The sequence below is a fragment of the Syzygium oleosum genome, unplaced genomic scaffold (assembly GCF_021117445.2).
Source record: "Syzygium oleosum isolate NSW1041296 unplaced genomic scaffold, Sole_v2.1 Sole_v2.02, whole genome shotgun sequence".
In the NCBI taxonomy this organism is placed as follows: domain Eukaryota; kingdom Viridiplantae; phylum Streptophyta; class Magnoliopsida; order Myrtales; family Myrtaceae; genus Syzygium; species Syzygium oleosum.
This window is the reverse complement of record NW_026607486.1, coordinates 1152526-1176164: the sequence shown is the minus strand read 5'-3', so window position 1 is coordinate 1176164 and position 23639 is coordinate 1152526. Positions and strand designations below refer to the sequence as shown.

The 23639-nt window shown below is 41.6% G+C and overlaps 2 protein-coding genes across 4 annotated transcripts; one reads left to right on the top strand and one right to left on the bottom strand.

The window, feature by feature from the left end:
- Positions 1-228: 228 nt before the first annotated feature.
- Positions 229-4840, bottom strand: LOC115686827 (alpha-(1,4)-fucosyltransferase). Of its 2 annotated transcripts, XM_056308826.1 has the most exons (4): positions 4133-4840; positions 1512-1685; positions 942-1410; positions 229-613 (listed from the first exon to the last, which is right to left on the bottom strand). In XM_056308826.1, the coding sequence occupies exons 1-4, from the start codon at positions 4634-4636 to the stop codon at positions 597-599; spliced, it is 1164 nt and encodes a 387-aa protein (XP_056164801.1). In that variant the 5' UTR covers positions 4637-4840; the 3' UTR covers positions 229-596. The 2 variants fall into 2 exon arrangements, with proteins under 2 accessions (XP_056164801.1, XP_030468101.2); XM_030612241.2 differs by lacking the exon at positions 229-613 and having other exon boundaries at positions 626-1410.
- A 9700-nt stretch (positions 4841-14540) lies between these two features.
- On the top strand, positions 14541-20034 carry LOC115686750 (probable alkaline/neutral invertase D). 2 transcript variants are annotated; one of them, XM_056308470.1, is made up of 5 exons: positions 14541-14671; positions 15342-15787; positions 16215-16646; positions 17767-18325; positions 19539-20034. In XM_056308470.1, the coding sequence occupies exons 2-5, from the start codon at positions 15401-15403 to the stop codon at positions 19832-19834; spliced, it is 1674 nt and encodes a 557-aa protein (XP_056164445.1). In that variant the 5' UTR covers positions 14541-14671; positions 15342-15400; the 3' UTR covers positions 19835-20034. The 2 variants fall into 2 exon arrangements, with proteins under 2 accessions (XP_056164445.1, XP_030468003.2); XM_030612143.2 differs by lacking the exon at positions 14541-14671 and having other exon boundaries at positions 14763-15787.
- Positions 20035-23639: the final 3605 nt, after the last annotated feature.

Below are 23639 nucleotides of genomic sequence, written 5' to 3'. Positions count from 1 at the left end.
ACTGGCCCCTATCTTGGGGTGTACGCCCAGAAAAATATAGTGGCCGGAGGTACTCCTCCGTAAGACAAATATTTCATCTGAACTCTGTAAACATTAAACACAGAAGTATTTCCTACGTGAGGGAAAAAAAAAGAAACTTTCCCCCAACGAGATGGGCAAGGCATGCAGGAATTCTACCCTCTCTTCAGGGAATATCCCCTAGTTTTACCTCCCGGAGTTCAAACGATGTAATTTGAGGACATGCTCGGGTCCAAAATAGTTATTAATATCTGTTTAGAGGAAAACATGTGCCCGATAAAAAATGAAATCCTCGCAATTGTTTCGCACCGGCAAGCCATAAAAGTTTATGCACATGATATAAATCTATAACCCTTTGAGGAGAGCACAATGCATCTCCATATAGACACGAACCCCCTCGTTACGTCCGTAACCCCCTCGTCACTGCCCGTGGGACTCTCACTGCATACGGCTCGCACAAAGGCTCCTAAATCCATCCCGAGCCTTTTCTTCCACCTCTCCTCTCCAATCCTCGATCCGAAGTTCCAAGCGACCCAAATTGTACTCGAAAATGACAGAACAAGCACGGCAACAATTGATCACCAATCTGGCTTCGCTGCACAAAATAGGGGAAAAGTCCAAACACGAAGATCGTGATGACTTTGTATTCATTAATATGATGATTTTGTTAGAGGCATGTTTACATCAATGTCTAATCTACAATCTCCTCGTATCCATCTCTCTCTTTATATATGTTAATAGCCATGGACTAAACTTATAGAGCACCGCGCATCCATCAGATGATGAGGTAACAAAACGGGTATTCAAAAAGAATTCAAATCTTTATAAAGCTCTTGCGTTTCTCCCGCCTTTCTTGCTAATGAACGCACATAATCGGCACGGCAAGGTGTCAAGGCTTGTCGCACGTGTGTCTCCATAATTACCTAAGACGCCGCATCTCCTCCACGCGTGGTATTCAGCGTAAGCCACCGGATCATTCGCGAGGGACTTCACAAAAGTCGCCAATTCCTCCAGGGAGCTGAACTTGTTCCCGTCTATGATCGAATGCGGAGGGACAAAGTCCATGACATTGGGGGCACCAAAATAGATGGGGACCGCCCCGGAATCCAGAGCATAAAATAGCTTCTCCGTCACGTAACTTTCTGTCCAAGTGTTCTCGATTGCAAGAACAAACTTATAATGAGACATGGCGCAGTGCAAATGGTCCCACCATTTTGGAGCGACACTGGCATCGTTGGCACACTCGGGATAGAAAGAAAGCGCCTTGTCAAGACCGCCGACATTATTTAAGCACTTGCCAAATGAATGGTGAGGCAGTAACTTGAGGAGCTTTTTTGCGAGTTCATTCCTTTGAGGAAGGCAACGAGAGGAAGACCAATAAACCAGCGTCTCCTGGGGTGCAAAAACAGGATTTAATACATTTAAAGGATCGTAAGTTAATAGGGAGAAAATCAAGATGAGACTCGAGAGGGATTGACGAGATGATCACTCACATTGTCCTTATAAGAAGACACGTGGTAATTTCGACCATTGTGGAAAAGTGATCCAGCATAGGTTGACTGGACATCGTCCTTTGCATGGTAACTGATGAATATATCTTCTCGGCCAGATCTCCTTCGGCCAGCCTCCAGATCCATGTATACACGTAGTGGATCCCCATTGCGCCTCTGATATGACCATGTTCAGTGAGAGAAGATACTCTCAATCAAAGCAGTAGCAGCATGTAAAACAAATTTCATGGAAGCGGATATCAATCGGGAAAATTAAAGAAATCTATTCATGTACCGGCATTTAAGCTGATAGTGGGCTGTGCCAGTGAAATAATTTAGGTAGAGTGATTATTACCAAAAAGCAAAAAAGATCAAGACAAACAGCAACAAGAATGGCACATGAAGAATCTATAAACTAAGAAGCATGAACCATCCAGCTGACCAGAAATAAAAATGATCTGCCATAGAAAGCAATGAAGCTAAACATGACGATTTCACGAATAACCGTTTCCTATTCCACAACAAATGTCTAGACAGCAGGGCAATTTCTTCTCACCTTTTATTGGGTGACCTAAATATGACAACAACATGGCAAAGTGAAAAGATAGTCGAAGATTTCATGAGAAAAGAGTCGAGAGCAATATAGAAAAACAATTTTCAATAGCTAGAACCGCCTAGTCTCTGTTTCCAGGGTCACATATCAGCATTTCAATCATAAATTTGCACATGCACATATAGATGGATGGGTAGCAGGCACAAAGAGAAGGCTCCATAGTTTTTATGGACAAAAGCAAAGTAAAAAGAGCAAGGACAACCACCGCGTTACATGACAATAGGATACGAATGAGTATTTCCAAGAAAATTGGTACGCTCCAGTTGAGCAAAACTGGAGCTGAACCAAACAAAAACAAACTTCAAGGGACGGCTTCCAGGTGCTTATTTTTCAAGCTTCATTGCATTGTACATGTGTCACACTTTAGTAAAAGAGCCTAGCCAGCAGCATTCTTATTGGAGAGCACCAATAAAAAAAACCAAGTCGATTAAAAAACCTTTATGTTGGACTGCTATGGTTCACAAGTAGCACTCGACCAAAAAAAACAAAAAGCAACTCAATTGGAAACTGAACCAAAGAATAGCTCACAGTGAAGGCAACCTAAACCACCAGGACATCTATCTAGAAGACTGACCAAAGGTGATTTCAAGATCACATACATGGATATTTTAACTTGCCCCCAGGCATGTTGCAATCTCGGACCAAGTTCATATGGCATTACTTTGACAACAGCCAGTAATCGCAAATCCTTTGGTTGAAAACATTCAAGACTCTATGAGTTCAGTAGGTTGCCTCAAGGACCTTTTGCCACTGTGCCTTACAATGCCATACAATTTAAGACCATTCAATGATCCAACCTCTTCAAGCTTTTGGTAATATAAGAATTCCAGACAGCTTCTCTGCAATATCCAAGATTTTGGAAACATTACCAGAAGCAAGAATGTCTAGCATACCTATAACATGTTAGAAGTGGTTGGGACCGAGGACTAGGTAACTGGTTCAACATCTTTTTTGCCAATGATGCAATAATTCTTCACAAGAAGCATATAGGGTTGTTGCTCGACCTAAGGTGCAATCTTCTTTACTTCAAGATGAATATTAACCAGAAAATAATTGTGTTAATTGAGAAGATGCAAACTTCATGAATATTCTAACTGAAATTTTGGGTTCTGCACTTGGTTCTCTTTCCAAAAATTCATTGCCAGTAGACAAGACGATACAAACTAACTAATTTTCTGTTGTTAGGACATGTTTTGTATTGGGATGACATGAATAATCAGCCTCCCTCAGGTGCTGAAGCAATAGGTTTTACCAAAAGGATAGCATGGGAGAGAGTCTTCCATTTATCTAAAGGAAGGGAGGTTGCGCTTTGACAGGCGCTCTCCAGAACGTTCCACTTATAATATTCCTGTCTTCCAATTCAATACCAAATCCTAAAAGGAATTCTGTGAAACCACACCGAAGTGCGAAGTATGTGGCCAGCAGCTTGGCGAGGTTTCCAGGTTAGAATTACTTCAGCTCGTAGACGTTTTTTACCCCACTTAAAACAAAGTGGCATTACCACACCTGCTAGAAATAACACTGTGCTTGGAGGATTCACATTTCAGTCATCTAATACTCTTGTAATGGATAGCTAACTGTCCCAGAAAGTCATGTTCATCCCCAGCAATAGATATTTTTCCAGATGTAGAATCGCGTTGATGAGAATCCTTCCCCAAAAAGATATCGCGCTCTGATTTGATTCTAATTCCGTACTTCCCAGAGCTCTCAGATTCGGTTATAAGAAAACTCGACGCCTTTGTAATTTAGTGTTGATCTGGAATACAGATACATTAAACAGATACAAGATTATGAATTCCATCACTCCAAGAACTTCAATACCATCTTCTCTAATTGACAAAAGAATTGAAATGCAGATATTTGTGGCGCAGGCCGCTCGAAAGATTGCTAGTACGCAGCTAAATTCCGCAGAAGACTCACCTTGAACATGAAATTACAACTTCTCTGTACAACTGAATTAACTGAAACTCACAAATTACAACATTAGATGGACCAAAGTGAAGAAACGTACCAGAAGCGGCGGCGTCGAGGTCTCGAACAGCAAAGCGTCGGGCTTGTCCGCAAGAACCGGAGATTTAGTCCACAAGCAGCTCAACCCACACCGGCACGGATACAAATTGTCCAAATTGTCGGGGATCCAGGTCCACCCTTTGACCAGCACACTGACGTGGCTCAGCCGCAGCTCGCCGCACCCCGATTCGCCATCGCCACCCACTTGCAGGGAAGGCGAAGAAGAGGACGATCCGTTGTTGAACCCGTTCCCCGATCGCCCGCCGTGCCTTTCCCTGAACAGGGCACAACCCACTCGAGAGTCCCACTCCCTGAACGCGCCCACCAAATCGGTGAACGGATCGGGGGCGAGAGGGGCGTCGGGGAGCCGCGGCCCCCGGCGGGGGGCGGAGCGGACGGAGGCGGCGAAGGAAGGGAGTTCGAGGAAGCCCGAGAGGAAGAGGACGAGGAAGGCGAAGCACAGCATGAGGGCGACGGTGTAGGAGTTGATGGGCTTCAATGGCATGGTGGGAGGAGGGAGTTTCGAGATTGTCGTCCCCCCCCTCTCTCTCTCTCTCTCTCTCTCTGTTTTGTAGAGAGAGAAGTTGGAGGAAGGAGATGGTCAATGGGTCGGAGTCGTCGGACACATTGATGTGGGAAAGGTCCGAGGTCTGGCGGCGGTTCTGGAACTGCGATCGCTCGGAACGGCGCCTCAAGTCTTCTTCTACCGTTTTGGACAGGGAGACCGTCGATCTATATAAATATAATAGAAAAATATAAAACTTTAACTCAATGTGTAATTGAATAATTAAATTCTAAATCTTTTAAAAAGTACAATTAAATTCTACACATTTTTTAATCTAGTTCGATTAAATCCTCCTAAATCAGCTAACTTGGCACGCCCAAATACAAAGTGGAGTTCTTTAATATTCATTGCCAGCGAGCCAAATCTTGCGCCAGCAGCGGCAGCAGAACCTCCCCTGGCCTCAGGCGAGGCTTTCGACGCCAAATCTAGCTCACGGGCAGCCACATACGGCCTCGTCGGATGCTCACCGGCCACCCGTTGGTGACATCGCATTAGGTAGGGATATTTCCAAAATTATGATAGTTAAGCGAGGGCAAAGTTGGAAGAAAAAAATTGTTTTGCATTGCGGAAATGCAACATTCCAAAGAACCTCCGGAGCTACCATCGGCTGCGTTTCCCCAAAGTCGAGCAAAAAACAAACCAAACATTATTTGTATTTACCCGAGGGACTTTAGAATCCAAAGCCCATTTGCAATGTTGTACCAAACGGGCGATCTTCTCCTTATATGAAGAATTGTTTTGGCCGCAATCTCCCAAAGCGGGCTGTCACCTAAATACCCCCATCAAGTATTTTCAATTATAGGAGAAGCCGATTTTATAACTCCTACCATTTCTCTTCACAACAAGTTATAATACTTACGAACTTACTAAAATGCTATTGAATGTGTGGTTTGGGAAAGTAAATATCGCCATTATGCCATGCTATTGAATGTGATTTTATTTTTCACCTCGTTGTCCATTCTGCTTTGACTTATTATAAAATTACAACTCATGTTCTACATTTTCATCGATTCAATATGAGAATATGCTTTCAGAAATCTACACAAATTTAGTTTCAACTATTTCTTGCGCAATTACATTCAATAAGTACATCCAAAACAGTCAGCTTTCATTAATAATTTTTATTAATATAAAATATTCCCGTACATTACTGGAACTGTCTCATTTTTATAGCTATGTCGCATAATGCGCAATTTGATGCCTAATGAAAACACATAAAAATTGAACAGATATAAATTACATGCCTGACCTTTCACCCAATGACCTCTACTTTTTAAAATCAAAATACAGGTGTTAGTTTTACTTTTTGGAGAACACTTTGATCGTCACATGGATCCATGTGACGCTAATTACAGAATGTCATTTTTCTTTCAAAAACATCTTTGTCCCAAAATCCTAAATTTTCAGATCCATCTAACACACTCAAAACCAAAACCAACTAAAAGATAAACAATCAAGCACCGCATAAGATGCCGAAATGAGTTTCCAAGGAGGGGCAATTTGGTATCATCATTGTAGGTTTTGCTCGGAGGAAAGGGAGCTTTCGCTCCCGTGAGGGCCTCCGCAACCTGTTCGTTTGTTATACAAGGTCAGCGGATTTCACGAATACGTTTCTTATTTTAACGTGTTGATATCCGCACATTTCGCACCCCCAATACCCCCAATATCTTTATCTTCACCTAGTTTAGATTGAGCTCGAGCCAAACCGAAAAATGCGTATAGCTTCACCTCTTGATTTTTTATTTTATTTTTTTACTTTTCTCAACCTGTTTTAAATCCTTCTTTTTTTTCTCGAATTTTTTTTGAAATTCCAATTTTTGCGAGAAAAATTAAAAGAAAAAAAAAAGGAAGTTACTTTTAATTGTCTTCTCTGAAGACCAGACAATTAAACCCAAACGGGATTCATCAAGGTCCGCATCCTACGTTGAGAGGCCACATTTTGTTCGGTCCGAAACGTTACGATCTTGACAAGGGCCACGCTGTGCCTCTGGGCTTTGGGCTCACTGTTCCGAGGTTTCAAAACTTTAAGGAACTTGTCTGCTGAAGTTTTATGATACAGTCCATTTTCTGTTTCATTCGGTCCTAATTACGGCTTACGGTCGATAAAACATGAAAAATCCTTCCGAGAATATCTGAAATTTCCCCGCTTTTTTATCCTAGTTAGCAAAGCCTCGGAAATCGCGGAATTTTAGGCGCGCCCCGTCAAAGCGGCTCGCCCTGTATGGATCTGAAGCCGGATCGTTATCCGCGTCACCGATACACACAAAGAAGTGATTGAAACTTGATGCTTTTCGGTTCAGATCGAGTGTTAGGTCGCTGGCCTCGGCTCGACTCTACGGATCTCTTGCCGCGGGTTCTTAAATTAGCCGTCGCATGCAACGCGTGTTAGCCTTAACATTAACGTTAAACTCGGTACTTACTGGATTTTCTTTTATTGTTTTGGTCGAAGGAATATTTCGTTCGTTCGTCAAAATCATGCACGGGAGATAACAAAGAAGGCCTCCGAACCAAAGCAAATCCCAAAGAGTTGGAACAAAAAAAAAACAATCAAACAAATCCCAAAAGGCAAACGCCAAAGTGTAGCCTTACAGCTGTAAGCACGCTCTCATCCTCCCAAAAACGGGTCGGTCTCGGTGACAAGCACGTGCATCACATTTCGTGCAGACTGAAATCAGCATTTCCTCGTGGTCTCCACAGCAGATAAGGAAAGATGGCTTTTCCCTGAAAGGTTATGATACGATATGTTGATGATGCATTATGGTAACAAATGAAGATAAGCTGGGCCACGCCCGGAGCCCCGACTGATAACCCGTCACCATCATCAGATCCGATAACCCATCCTCCCTCTTCACGTTTATATTAGGGGTGAGTGGTTCCCGATCCGGTCCGGTCCAATCCAAGAACCAGGAACCGGACCGAGAGGACCGGTTCCCAGTTTCTAGAACCGGGGACTGGACCGGCTAGTCTTGGTAAAGGCAAGAGGGAACTGGAGAAATTATATTAGACTTACTATTTTTTTCAAAAATTTTAAAAAGTAAATAAATATATATATGAAAAAAATTAGAAAAATATATATTTATCGATCCGGTCCGATCCGGTTCCTACCCTAGAACCGGGAACCGGACCTCTCGGAAACCGGTTCCACTTTTAGGAACCGGGAACCAGACTGATATTCCCGAAAACCAGACCAAATCAGTCGGTCTGGTCCTGATTTGGGTGGTCCATCTTGCTCACTCCTAATTTATATAAAAGAAAAAGAAAGAAATCGGATTATTTTCTGGGTTGTCGACATCATTGACCTTACCGATTTTCGCGGGTCGGTTTCGGTCCGATTGGATCGAGGAAACAAAAGGTTTGACCCGAAGCAACGCATGCGTGCTCCTTGCTTCCCCCCTTCGTTCTAAACTTTCGTACCAAATTAATAATAATTAATTAATTAATTATTGTTATTATTATTAACAAAAATAATAATAAGAACAAATCCCCCATCCGGTGCACGATATTGGGGAGCCACCAATGAGAGTTTTGGTCAATATCGTACAAAATGAATTTATATAAAAAAAAATTTGAAGAAGGAAATCCAGGAAAGCACCAGCTGGGAAATCGCGTGGAGCACGCCACGGTTGAGTACAATAGAAACCCAAAAAAGAGGGGAATTTTCCCCTTTTTCGTGCCTTTTTTTTCTTTTAATCTCTCTTCGCTTTCTTTTATTTCCCCCGAATTTCTTTCGCGTTTGCCTCTATTTTTCGCGAAATTATCTAGATACGTCCGAGTCCGTAAATAATACGGATGTATGAAAGATTGGATAGAAACTCGGACGAATGGCTCGTACCAATCTTGACAACGAGGGGGGTGCTTTGTCCAATCCGATGCTTGATGAGGTCGATTTGGGTACGTGAGCAAACGAAAAGAGTACACACCTACTTTACGACCCAGAAGGCAAATACCACCTTTTGCACTTTTCCTTGGCGGTGAAGATCATGCATGCGTGCATTACATTAATTAGTAACATATAGTCAACTAGCTGGAAACCCATGTCCCCCAAAAAAAAAAAATATTTAGCCGGCAACCCGTTTGTATAAACTTTTTTTTTTCTTTTTTTTTGAATGAATAACATTAATGTTTTTATGAATTAATATTCAAATTTTCGAGAGAATTACATCGTAGATAGAAAAGGAAAGAAGGGTGGAAATTATTTCGTCCTAAAGTTTGTGCCACACGAATTCTCCCGTCGCCGCCCGAGGGCGGAGCCGATGTAAATTATTTTTGTCTTGGTAATGTTGATTATTAATTGTTTTCTAAAGAGGGAGTACTGAAATTATAAATTTTTTGTCGGCCGGGAATTTAGGCATGCGGTACCGCCACGCGCATAGATTACCTCACTCTCTGTGTGATGTCTTTGGATCAATTTCGTCTTTCTTTATAAATTGCTAGTTTTTATGGATGCGATAGCGCACGCGATTTGTTACATAAATTGATAATGAAAGCTACGGCTTCAACCATATGAAAAAATTATATTATTAACATCGTTTTCTTTTTTTAATCACTGTATGGATTCTTTTCCGCAAGGCAACCATTTTTTTTTTTTGGTCGAAAGAAAGCAACCATTGAAATGGACATTTTATCACTCTTCACTAATCAAAAGTAAACATTTATTCAAAATGTAGAAATTGAAAATGGGGAAAAGGATGAAGTTTATTATTGTGGTGTAAGGACAATTCAACAATTTCACCCAAAGGTCGATCTTACTTTTTAGGGACAAATGAACAGAAAGTCCTAAAACTTGTCATAAAAAGTGTAATCGAGTCTTAAAACTTTCAAAAAGTGCAATCAAATCCTAAAACCTGTCACGAAAGTACAATTGAGTCCTAAAATTTTCAAAAAGTGTAATTAACGGAACGACTTGATTTGACCAAATTGACAAATTTTATGACTTGATCGCACTATTTAAAAGTTTAAGGACTCAATCGCACTTTCACAACAAGTTTTACGATTAGATCGAACTTTCATGATTAAGTTGTAGGACTTTCAATGCAGATATCCCTAATTTTTATTAGTAGGAAGTTGGTAGGTTAACTTTTCATCCTTTGTTTTTTCATGCCAATTAGCCAAGTTTGATTTTGACCCGGAAGATAATTTCCCCTTAAAATTGCGTTTTCCAAGAAGATGTGCTCATTTTTAATTGGTCAATAGGGACTCGAGAGTGCTCTTCAGCTCAGCTTTGATTTGGGGGCTAATTCCGTAAATTTCGGCTCCTTATTGAGCACATTTTCCACGAGGAATAATAACTAGCCTAACTTTCCTAATTTTTGTGGTTGGGGGCAGATCGCCCGTTTCTTTCTAGGGATCTCGCATTTTGTTTGTGTCCGCAACAGCTCCATATGACAACGATGTTCGATTACCGCGAGCCACCATCCACGTCATTGCCACAGCAGATTAATCTAGGACCCCGGGTCCAGCCTCGATGGACCCCCGACCAAGGCGTCGGGGATCGGAGCACAGACACCGAGATCCCGGGCCCGGTGTTGGGGATCAGAGCTCGGATACCGGAATCCTGCGGTCGGCCTTTATGGACCTGCGCCCGGGTGCCGGGGCATCGAGTGCGGACAATGGGGAGGATATTTTTCCGGAAAATGGAAAACTGTTCACCCATTTTCCCGAGAGAACTGAATGCCCGAAAACTGCGTGAAGCAAACGGACCCTTTTAAAGGATGGTGTTTTTCCACGAGATCCAAACGTGGTTTCGTTCCTACGAATTTTACGAGCAATGCTCCTCTAAACTTTCCAACCCTTATCGACACGTCACGTCGCGTCGCGTCGAGAAAATAAGCTTGCGAAAGCGACGTCACAATTAGAGACCAAATCGGCGCGTTTGGTTTAGGGAAAAAAAAAATTATGAGAAGTGAATTTGCACAAGAAATCTTGGGATGACTTGGACGCCCAATGAACTATCAATTCAATCTGGACCACGAAGGAAGTCCAATTGGGACTTTTATTTCCCCCAAATCTTGTGTCATCCATCATGCTTTATACCCGAATCTCGACTAAATTATTACTAACCTTCGGTTGACTCGTAATCCATGGCCATGAAATTACGAGGATGTGACAATATACGCGAGCATATAAAATTTAGGTAGACATAGACACAAGATACGTGCCCCCCGTGCAAGTTTATGTCGATGCGCGTAGTTTTTCTCGACATAAATAAGTCCCGCAATAAATAGCAATTGGCTTGCCGAGTGGCGTTGTGGGGATAAGGGACGCCACATGGGTCATGACTTTCGTACGGCGCTTACTCGAGTGACATGACTTTTAAAAAAATTGTTCACTTAAGTATTATAGCTTTGGATTGATCGCTCGAGTGCCGCGACTTTTTAATAGCGTCCACCCAGGTCCCGGAAAATCCGACGTAGAACGGCACTTGCGATGTACATCTTTAGAAATCTGTAGCACTTAAGTGATCGATCGACGCTCTAGTGATCGTAAAGAAAAAGTCACGGCACTCGATATGACACTCGGGTGAGCACCGCACGGAAGCTACGGTACTCCAGCGGGTCGAGAAAAAAAAAAGAGGTTACGGCACTCGAAATGAACGTTGTATGAAAATTATGACACTTGCGATATCTTTTTCTCGATCGTGACTTATAGGTATACAGGCCCATTCTCTCCTCCGCTAAGAGGGGGGGGGGGGGGAGGGGGGCCTATTCAACATAATATCACGGGACCACGAGACGAATCCAGCACGGCGTAAATTAAGAGCACGTTCGAAGCGGGATTTTTCGCTTTTTTTTTATCTTTTATTTTTTCAAAAATCTCGCGACGCGCGGCATTTTAATTCTCATAACATTTTCTGGTCAAAGTTAGGAAACAAAAGATTTATAAAAATAAATAAATCAGAAATCGAGGAAGCCTTAAATCTCGGCACCAACCCTTTGCTTCCAAGCCACGATCTGTTAATTAACAAAAGACAATAATATATTTATTTATTTAATTAGAATTTTTTCGACTTCCAACCCTTTGGTTCCGACTTGCAAGCATGATTAAGGAGAGCAAAGAAAGAAAGAAAGAAAGAAAGCCATCTGTTATCTTCTTCGCCGAGGGGAATTTTGGTATGGAAAGAAGCTTCGACTCGATCGATGTTATAACTTGTGATCACGGAGATAAGATTTTTCGAGCCGGACGATGTAAATGCGCGTTACGGCGTCGAATTGATCGAGCGACGTGTTCATTGGACAAGTCGGCTGCTCTGCTACATGCCGGTGGTTAATTTTGAAGTTGGTGTTCATCGTGATGATGTGTGCAGGCAGCGCGAAAAATGCGGATGGCCTTTTATCTTTGGAAATACCATATCACGGTGCGATCCCGCAGAATGCTCCTAATAAGCTTTGTTAAGGGTGAACATCTGCACCGGTTCGGCGATCGATTGGAGTTGGGTCGGCCTATTCTCAAGTGAACTCGTCTGTTTCGAAGTTCCTTATTAAATCTAAATGGGAATTAATTAAATTATGATCCCGAAGCCATGAGTTCGATAAATTACAATCAAGTCAAGATCGGGACAGAATTGCTTTTGATCAAGTTGTTTCTAAATTTGAGCAAATCATTTTTTGTATCAAACCATTATTTTACGGATAATTATTAGATGCTCCGGATCGAAAAGCGTCTTCAAAGAACAATCGCAGTGATTCGACTCACGATACTAACGGGTCATTTCAGATTCGTGCATGGACACGATCCATTCAACGATTCCTTTTTAAATTTCACACGGCGAAACGCGAAGGAATCTTATTCAAAAAACCAAAGGCGCGATTTGAAAAAGCGAAAGTAAAAAGGAAATTAGGGAAAGTAATTTTGACTTTTGGGATATGCTTCATTCCAATTCCAGCTTAAGAAACCTATACTGTACACCAATTCTGACTTTGGGGTAGAATATTTGTGGATAGAATATTCGCCTTTGTCATCGGAATCTGAATTTCCTCTCGATATAATTTTTGGAAACTTTATTCCAGGAATTTATGATTCGGGCTAAAAAACATTCCGTTGTCAAAATTAAAATATCTCGTGCCAGTGTTTTGGATAAATCCAAAACAAAAGGAAACTCCATATTCTTATCCTCCGCTTCTCCACTTTCCAAAAAAAAAAAAAAAGAGGAAAAAAGAAAAAAGAAAAAAGAAAAGGGGGAATGTATATATCTAGTGGTGAATTAATATCGTGGATAGAAATTAAAATGGCCAATATAATTTCCATAAACGGGATGAATTTTTACAATTTTTAGGGAAAATGGCACAAACAGTCTCTAAACTTTGGCCCAATGTACATGTTCAATAGAATCTCTCAACTATATGAAAATGTTCAATGCAGTCATTCTATCAATTCAAGTTCATGGACTACATTGAACATATTTATATAGTCAAAGGACTGTATTGAACAAATTAAACGTTTAGGGAGCACATTTAACATTAGGCTAAGGTTCTGGGATTATATTGAACAAATTAAAAGTTCAAGGACCATATTGCACATTGAGCCAAAGTTCGAGGATCGTGTGTGTCATTATCCCCGATTTTTATTAGGGTTAATACCACGAAAAACCCAAAACTGGTACACCCGTGATAGATTTACTCAAAAAAAATATTTTTGACCACCAAAAAACCTCAAGCCGCTACACATGTGACAAATTTATCCCCCGTTAGTTTTCGTTAAATTTTGCAATCAAATTACTGAGTTGAATGACGCATGGAAGATGACAAGTGGTTTTACCCTCCGTTTGTCATGTTGGTTTGTGGTTTTTCATTATATAAATCAAATTTAACGGAAACCAACGTAGGGTAAATTTATCGCAAATGTACCAATTTAGGATTTTTGGTGGTTGAAAATTTAATGTAGGGTAAATCTGTCACCGGTGTACTAATCTGTGGTTTTTCGCAATATTAATCCTATTTTATTATTTTTCATTCTCTTCACTTACCACCACGAAGGTGACTGCCAAGAAAAGGGATAATGACACAAACAGTCCGTGAACTTTGACCTAATGTGCAATTTGGTCCATAAACTTTTATTTTGTTCAGTATAGTCCCTGAACTTTAGCATAATGTTCAATACTACATTAAACATTTTTATATAGATCAGGGACTGAATTGAACACGTGCCTTAAATTTAGGGGCCAAATTGAACAAATTAAAAGTTCAGGGACCACATCGAACATCATGTTAAAGTTCAGAGACTACATCGAGCAAATCAAAAGTTCAGGGATCAAATTATATATTGAGCTAAAGTTCAGGGACTGTTTGCGTCATTTTTCCCACCAAGAAAACGGGAGGCTTGACCGAAAAAAAAAAAAAAAAACGGGAGGGAATCGGCAAATATACGTAGAGAGTAAAGAGAAGGGTAGTTAGTTACCGGTGACTGGTGAGCACTGCCGTGCCCACCTACCCCCCCCCCCCCCCCCTCCCCAAATAAATTAAACGAATTTAAGAAAATCGATGAAATAAAAAAAAAATTCCGGGGCTTTAAAAAAAAACCCAAGGCGACAGCTTGGCAGCGGGGGAAGTCCCCCAATCTCCAAAGTCAGACTCCCGTCCTTATTATCCAGTGTCCACGTAGGCTCTGCCCCATTTTTATTTTATTTATTTATTTGTTTATTCCTATTTTGCCCCCCTCGTGTCGTTCCCCCCCCCCCCCCCCCTCACACTCCACCGGCTATTGCCGGTACCTTCTCTTACATTAAATTAATTAGAATTTTTTTTTTCATTTAAAAATATCCCCGAAATAAATCAATTTCCGGATCTCTGGCTTTTGCTATAAATAACAGCTCGCGACGCCGTGCCTCTCTTTCCCCTCCTCTGCCTCTCCCTCTTCCTCTCCTTCCCGTTCCCCGATCCCCCCGCCGGAGAAAGCGCCGGCGACCGGCCGGAGAATACCCTCCCTCCGCCGCGCGCTCCCCCCCCTTCCCGCGCCGGCGACGCCCCCTCCCCCTCCGAGGTTCGGGTCCCTGTGCCTCTCTCTCTGGAGTCTCGGGTGCCGGTGTCTGCCGTCGTCGTTTTTTTTTGCTTTGTTGGGGGGGTCTTCATTGGTGTTGCATTAGCGGGCGCGCAGATCTGGTCTTTTGTTGATTAGGTCCACCCGTCCGGTCAAAAGTCTGCGAATTTAGCCTGATCCTTTTGGTGGGTCGATGCGTTTGGCTTCGTTTTCTGGGGGGTGGATCTTGCATTTGACCCCCGCGCGCGCGCTCCCCGTTTCATTGCGTCCTTTGGAGAGCCGGGAATCTGTTTTTGCTTGTACCGTCGTTGAGAATGTAGCGTAGTTTTTCCTCGAAAGTTTGGCGATGTCTTTGCGCGTGGGGGGATGTGAGGATTCAGAATGCGCATGTGGGTTCTTGTTGATGGGCTGTGTCTTTTGAAACTCCTCGTGTTTGACAATGTTTCTAAATAGTAAAAAGAACGTGACCGATTGGTTTGGGAAGCGTAATCAGCAACTAATTGTGGTTAAAAATAGGCTTTGCTATTGTCTTGCACCCCGAAAAGAAAGACTCTATCAGGCATCCTTCTGTTTTGAACTGGTCTTCTGCTGTGATCTTATTCCTTTAGTTGTACTAATCTCTTTTGACCATCAAGCAACCCTGTGAATTTTTATTATTTGTTGGAAGACAGAGTCCTCTTCCACTTTGTGTGGATTGTAAGGAGCGCATAGCAAGGAGAAGGAGGAGAAGACATGGAGGGGACCAAGGAGACCGGACTGCGCAATGTTGGCTCGCATTGCTCGATCAATGAAATGTTCGATGACGATTTCGCCCGTCTTCTTGACAAGCCGAGGCTTAACATCGAGCGGCAGAGATCTTTCGATGAGAGGTCCCTTAGCGAGCTCTCGATTGGGCTCACGAGGGTCGGGTTGGATAACCTGGAGAGCACATATTCGCCTGGGAGAAGGTCGGGGTTTGACACCCCAGCATCATCAGCTCGCAACTCTTTTGAACCTCATCCTATGGTGGCTGATGCCTGGGAGACTCTAAGAAAGTCTCTGGTGTATTACCGTGGTCAACCGGTGGGGACAATGGCAGCTGTTGACCATGCTTCCGAGGAAGTTTTGAACTATGATCAGGTATGTAGGAGTGGACCAAACGACGAAGGCCATTCAGTATTGGGTCAGATTCTACAGTTTGTATGGGATATATCATAAAATAGGATCTGAGATGCTTAAACTATATGCTAAAGTGGACCCATAGAAATTTGTTGGTTAAAAATATTGTGGCTTGTGACATTAGAATTTGATAAAATGTGGAAAAATCCTGATAGCCTTTGGTTGCTAGTAATTCATAGAATCGATTAGAATGATGTAGTGATGGTATCAATAAGGGGTTAGTTAAGAGTCGAGAAAGTGTCTAGATGAGATTTTGATAATCGTGTGCAGTATTTGTTGGATCTGTTCAGAGGTGATTGTGATGAACTTTACTGCCCCCATAACTTGGTTGGTGAGACTGTGAAGTTTAATGCTTTGAAACTTTCCTTTGGTCATTGTGCTTGTATAGGTGTTTGTTCGGGATTTTGTCCCCAGTGCACTGGCTTTTCTAATGAATGGGGAGCCAGATATTGTCAAGAATTTTCTCTTGAAGACTTTACATCTTCAAGGATGGGAGAAAAGAATAGACAGATTCAAGCTTGGGGAAGGGGCAATGCCAGCTAGCTTCAAAGTCTTGCATGATCCTGTTCGGAAAACAGATAGTCTTATTGCAGATTTTGGTGAGAGTGCAATTGGAAGAGTTGCACCTGTTGACTCTGGATTTTGGTGGATTATCCTGCTTCGTGCGTATACAAAGTCCACGGGAGATCTGTCTTTGGCAGAGACGCCAGAGTGTCAGAAGGGGATGAGGCTTATATGTTCTCTTTGCCTGTCTGAGGGTTTTGATACTTTTCCTACTTTACTTTGTGCTGATGGTTGCTCGATGGTTGATCGAAGAATGGTGAGTGAATCTCACTCTAGATTACTATTTTGTGCATTACATGTCATAATGGTAAGTGGATGATAATGTCTATTCTGGCTGTATGTAACTTCACTATCCGTCATTGCCTATCACTCCACCTCTCTGTAATTATGAGTGTAGTGAACCAGTAGCCAATAAGGTATTTTTCACACATTTATTCAAAATTTTAAGTTGGCTAATCAACCTAAATAAACTCTTTCTAGTTTCAATTTGATTGTTGGGATTCTGTCACCTTGTAGATGGGATTTATGGAAGTAAATGAATGGAATCTGTAACCTCCGCCTGATTTGACGAAGCATTACTTAGACTCACAATTATTACCATTTCAGTGATAATTAGCTCTGGTCATCGTAGAATTCCCTCTTCATTTAATTTTGCAAGGAAATTGACGAGGATGATGGACAATTTTAGTCAAACTAGACTTTATCTTCTCTCATACAAGAAGCTTTTTATTTGTTGTCTTTTTTATTTTGTTCTAAGGGTTATGAAACATGTGGTCAAAACAAATATGTTGAAGTGACCTTATCTTTCCTTTAGGTCTTAGTCGAGCGTATTGAGAACTAAGTGATTATGTCACCAGTTGAAAGTTTGTACATGAATGAAACCTAATTTTTCCTTCAGATGGTGCTATCAATGACGTGCTGCTGATTAAAGTGACCATCCACACTTATTGCTTCGTGGAGTACCTTTATTCATTCAGTCCTTTAAGTGTCTCCAATAATCAATTTCATGTAAATTGGATTAAGAATTTAATGTATCTGTCACTTGCTTGGCAGACAGCATCTTTAAAAGCTATAATTTTTCTTTTTTGTGTTTTAACAACTAAGAATTGGATGAGATGATAAATCTTTAACTTCTCTAGTTTTGTTTCGTGCCAAGAGAATGAGATGACACATCTGATTTTCCCGTTCCCTTTACTGGTGGCTAAAATCTTTTTTCCTTTAGTTCTTCGAAAGAACTTGTTAACATTGTTGATGGATGTGTTTTCAGTTTGTCTTTTGACTTTATACTCTTTCCACGTACTGTAGATGGCTTCTACTGGCTTTATATTTTCCTGAAGGTTGGATTTGACATCCTCTGTCGTTGAACTGATTTACAGGGCGTCTATGGCTACCCAATTGAAATTCAGGCACTTTTCTTTATGGCTCTGAGATGTGCTTTGGCAATGCTAAAACATGATGCAGAAGGAAAGGAATGCATCGAGAGAATTGTCAAACGCTTACACGCCTTAAGCTATCACATGCGAAGTTATTTCTGGCTTGACTTCCAACAACTAAATGACATATACCGATATAAAACTGAGGAATATTCCCATACTGCAGTAAATAAGTTTAATGTTATTCCTGATTCAATTCCGGAATGGGTATTTGAATTTATGCCAACGCGTGGTGGTTACTTCATTGGCAATGTCAGTCCTGCAAGGATGGATTTCAGATGGTTTGCTTTGGGTAATTGTGTAGCAATATTGGCATCACTTGCTACTCCGGAGCAATCAATGGCTATTATGGATCTTATAGAAGCTCGCTGGGATGAGTTGGTAGGGGAAATGCCTCTAAAAATAAGCTATCCTGCTCTGGAAGGTCATGAATGGCGGATAGTTACCGGTTGTGATCCTAAAAATACCAGATGGAGTTATCACAATGGAGGATCTTGGCCAGGTTTGTTCCTTTCTTTTCTGATATATTCACTCAAGTTATTCAGATTTATCATTTGGGAAACTTTCTGATATATAGTTAATTGTGTCTATGGTCTTTCCTTTGAAAAAATCTGGTCGTAGTTGGTATTCGACGATTAAGATGAATGGATCTATGAGTGGCTGTTACAGATACGATCACATTCGAGCTTTTGGGAAGGTAGGAGGGGAAGAGGAGGATACGTTTCCTGATAGATCTGTTTTATTAATTGGGCAATTGCTTTTACGAGCTCTGAGTTTGGCAAGGAGCGAGATTAAAAAGGGTTCAGGAAGTAGAATTTGATTGTAAAGCCACAACCTTGGGTGTGCGAGGGATGCTCCTTCCCTCTTCTTTAATTGTGTGTGTGGAAACTGGGTGTCTGATCATTGCGTGGACTTTGAATGTTTTCTTAAGAAGATCTTTACTCATAGCTCTCAGGTTTCACATGAAATGCCTCATGGAGGCAAACCAAAAATTGACTGCAAGCCTAGAGGCACCAGTTACTCGACACAAGATAAATGCTGTATGATACTTAAAAGAGTGACTAAGCAAATGAAACCACATTTCCACCTACTTCCTTTGGCAGCAGGGCAAAGTCAAAGCTAGTGTTGTTGAGATTCAGATAGCTGCGTCATCTTGAACTGGATGATGATGAAATATACTCATATAACTGCTTCAAGCCTGAAGCCTCAGTGATTGACTTTATGCCCACATGCATGCTAGTCATGATATCTATGTGCATGATTCGGTAAGGTTGACTTTTATCACCTGTGCTTCTGATTTCTTCAAAGATAGGTAGGTCTCCAATTAATTGATGAATACGAAAGGGTCCACCATACCTCTTTAAATCCAATTTACTTCCTGCTGTAGCCACTGTTATGTAGGAAGTCCGGGTCTAGTGTACAAACAAGCCAAGGGTCTAGGATTTTTTTTTTCTGAAGAACTTTCGACTGGTTAGTAGACAGCTCCTTTAAATTTGTGTGAAAAGGATGGCTTTAGGATCTCCACAATAAACTGGAGACTGATCATTTCAGTTGTTTATCCTTGAGCATGATTCAATTTTAGGCATTTTAATAGAAGCAGTGATCCAAGTCCCGGTTCTTCTTACAAAATTTTTCCCAAGCTATCTCATTCTTGGCTTGTGTTTCTAACTCAACTCTGTTTTGCCATTACTGTTGCTCCATCATGATCAATGCAGTGCTTCTGTGGTTGTTGACGGCTGCTTGCATCAAGACGGGGCGGCCACAAATTGCGAGACGAATAATTGATCTGGCCGAGACCCGTTTGTTGAAGGACGGCTGGCCAGAATATTATGATGGTAAAACGGGTAGATACGTTGGCAAGCAGGCAAGAAAGTACCAAACATGGTCTATAGCAGGATATTTGGTAGCGAAGATGATGCTGGAGGATCCTTCGCACTTGGGAATGATTTCCCTGGAAGAGGACAAGCAGATGAAGCCAGTGATTAAGAGATCTTCTTCTTGGACTTGCTGAATAAATCCCAACAGTAGAAAAAAGACCAGAGAATCGAAAAGAGAACACAAGTGAGATTAGCTTGTTCTTACGAAGATATTCTTTTGGTGATTTGCATCTTGTAGGTTTGTTTTGAACCCTTCTGAAAGTTTGGTTTTGTGTACTATAGCAACTGCCAAATTGCATCAAGCTTGCTGAATAAAAAGAAAAACATTCTGGTACTTGTGCCGTTTTATAAATGCTTGCCTGCATTATGAGCCGTCCTCTCTTATCTCACGAGTGATTCTCAGTTTTGCTAACATGATGGTAGAACTTTAGGGCAAAATTTTGGAACATCCATGCGCAAAAAGATGCTTTCTTTTACCAGTCACTAGTATGTTCAAGCTGCTGGTGTTCTAGAATTGGTATCCTTGGTATTTTATGTTCGATTAAGTTTGCTATGTTGGTAAATTTCTTTTTTTGTTTTTTTTTTGTGAAGTATTCAGTTAACAAGTGCTTTAGATCTCTTATATGGTCTCTTGTTTTTTCACCTTCAAGTTTTGTCATCAGTTTGATCTGGATAGTTTTGAGAATAGGGGTCACTTATAATTGACTCTGCCATGAGGCTGTCGATCTTTGACAAAATTCGACTTTCATGAACCAAATGTCTGGCGAAACCAAAAGTCATACGAATTAACTCGGAACTTAAAATACTTCATTTTACATATGTTCGGCAACAATTTAAAAACTTACGTTAACATGACTGGATCAGAATCATAAAGTCGAATTACAAAACTAAAACACAACTAGTGAGCTAGACCCGACTAAGTTAGAGTTAGGCGAGCTCAACGTATCTTATGTAGCTGTATAGATACGTTATTAGCCAACTTTGACAGTAGCTTGAACCTTCAATAGATTTCTCTACGTATTGGATCAATCTTCAAGATAGGAAATTTCCTCCAAGATTCAGAACATCACGCATTGACAAAGCAAAGAGATATCCAACATTATTTATACGAAAAGCCCACCTCAACAGAAGGTAATGTGTGTCAGAGAGAGAGAGAGAGAGAGAGTCCATAAGGCTACAGCAGAGTGGTCCGTATAAGACCCGTATAAAGTTTAGGGCGTGTTGAAGAAGATTTGCATTTCATCTGAGTAGGAGTTGACAAACCTTTTGCCACATGAAAAGTTTTGGCTCGTAAACGGGTCATACATGTCGGAACGACATACATACTTTGTCTAATCATTTTCCCCATAGGCAAGTTCTGAGAATGTTGGAGAATGGGATTAATTTTTAAATTTTAAAAAAGAAGAAGAAATTATTCTATTCTGCTCTCCAGACGCATGACCTGAGCAACAACAATCAGCCTATCCTATCCCTTTGCCCCTCGTAGAGATGGAAGAAAAACATGCCTTTCCCAATAATTGAGACATAAATTAATCCCCCCCCCCCCAAAAAAAGAAGTGCTGATGTGAGAAAAAGGGTGTGTGTGATGAGAAATCTGAGGTGGGTTTTTGCTTTCTGGCGACTCAACTTGGGACTTTGTCAAACGTGTTTCGCTAAAAGATAACAAAGTTCACTTGTTTTTTGTTGCTTTTTTTGAAGTGGAGCAAGGTGGACTTGACTGGCCGATTCCCCTGTGTGTAGCCTATATAAGTAGGAGTCTGCTGTGGAAGTTGGCACAAATTTTGTGCAGTATTCTATTGGGGGGCTGGTGATTTGAAAATTTTGGCCCAAATGAAAACAAAAGGCAAAAAGTGAGAAATGGCAAAATTTAGAAAGAAAAAGAAAGGGAGGAGTGGGGCTGGCGTTGGGGATGAGCTGTCTCCGTTCATTTCATTAGATGCTCATCTGAGCTGTCCGGCTTCTGCTTTGAATGTGTTCCATCATTGCCATGTTGCCATGTCCCACCAACTTCTTTCTTTCTCTCTCTCTCTCTCTCTCATGTGATTTTCAATATTCATTTGACTCCTGGATGAATTCTTGTTTGCTTTGGGCGGGTATGCTTTGTATTTACATGTGGTCAATTCTTAAAATTGAAATCGTATAGTCACACCACACGTCTCCTACGATGTTGTATTCATCTCTCTCAAATGGGATCGATTCACATCGACACTGCAAATTTCTAAGCTTAGTTCGCCACGCGTAAGTGCCCGAGACATGGGTGTCCATTTTAGACCGGAAACTCGAAAGCCTGAAGTGTCCGGACCCAATTTTTAATCCGACATTTGATCGGGCTGCGCTGCCGTGACTACCTTTTCTTTTCCGACCAAGTCCAAGCTACCTATCGGGCATGAGATGCTCGGAGCGGCCTGCTCGGCCTGTTTACACCCCCACGGCGCAAGCGGCCGGGCAGGTAAATTGGGCATTACCCACATCACATGCTATTCGGTTCGATGTCGAAGGAGTGTTGCATTGCGCATGGGAAATTAGATTACAAGGTGTTTGATGAAATGTCACGTCGAGGGTGGGACCCTTGTGAACGAGCCAAGTGATGAATAACACGTGCCTCTCCAAACAGGTGCAGGGGAGAGTTGGGAGGGAGTTTTGACTCGTGAGTTTCTGTGACGTAGAAGGGAGGACAGCAGGAGAAATTTGGGATGTGGGGGGAAGGAGTGGCTGTTACCCAATGATCGAGAAGAGAGAGTGGGACCAATCTGCGAGTTAAGAGTGGTAGGGGACCCTGAAGTGAGTGTGAGGGAGGTGAATTTCATATCAGAGCCAGAGCATTTATGAAGGCTGTGTGTGTGCCTGCTGATTATGCAGTACCCTTTTGTCTGCACCCGATTCATTACTACTAGTCACTCCGTGTAAATCTAAACCCAACAACAAAATCATCCTCGCTCCTCCTCGCACCGATCGCGCGCTCAATTTTACGGGTAAACAATAAAAATGGTTCTTGAAATTTTACCCGAAATATAATATGGTATTTTAACTTTAAATTCATTCAACGTGATAACTGGATTTTAGTTCATCGTGTAATGTTATCACCGAACTTTTAATTTATTCAATATAGTATTTGGATTTTTGGTACATGTTCAATTTAAATCCCTAGACCGTACGAAAATGTTCAATATTATCCCTAGACCGTGATACTTATTGAGTTTAAAGCCATATTGGTTAACTTTGCTATTTTACATGGAGAGAACTATGAACTATGAAAAGCAGGCGGAGTTGCGGGACGCCGCTCCTCGGACTTTAGGCCGGATAACTAGCGTGCACCGTGTCCAATCTTAGCAACCGAGGGGGCCTCTGTAGGGCCTACACGAGACTTTCGTGATCGACGACTGTGATCAACTTGAGTCTATATGGATTTCGGGCCTAAGTAAAGATTTTCGTTTTTGCGTGAGTAGTTCTGTATATCTCGTGAAGGATGCCGCGAAACACCTAGATTACAGTGATAGCCACTAAACAATCAATGTTAGTCATTCCTTCGCGCTCTTTTCACTTATGGCATAAAATTCACGCGAACAGGTATTCTCGAACGACCATTTAAGCATGGTTTTCAAAGTACTGAATAGAACGTAATCGGGGTCTCTATCGAAAATAGCACCCAAATCTCAAGATACGACCTAACAAATATATATATGGATATAGCCCAAAAGGAAGTACCCAAGCACAAATCCAATGGGGATAATTTTAGAGAGAGAGAGAGAGAGAGAGAGAGAGAGAGAGGTGGGTAAGACTCAATAAGCGTCATCACGATCGTCATAGGCCCCGTTTGGTTCAGCATTTAGAATGCTCATTTAGGCTCTACAGTCTCTTGGGCAAATGCAAATGATGTTTTGCAACTTTTTTTACTTACTTTGGGGAGATGCAATTGCATTTGGAATGCTTTCTAAGAAA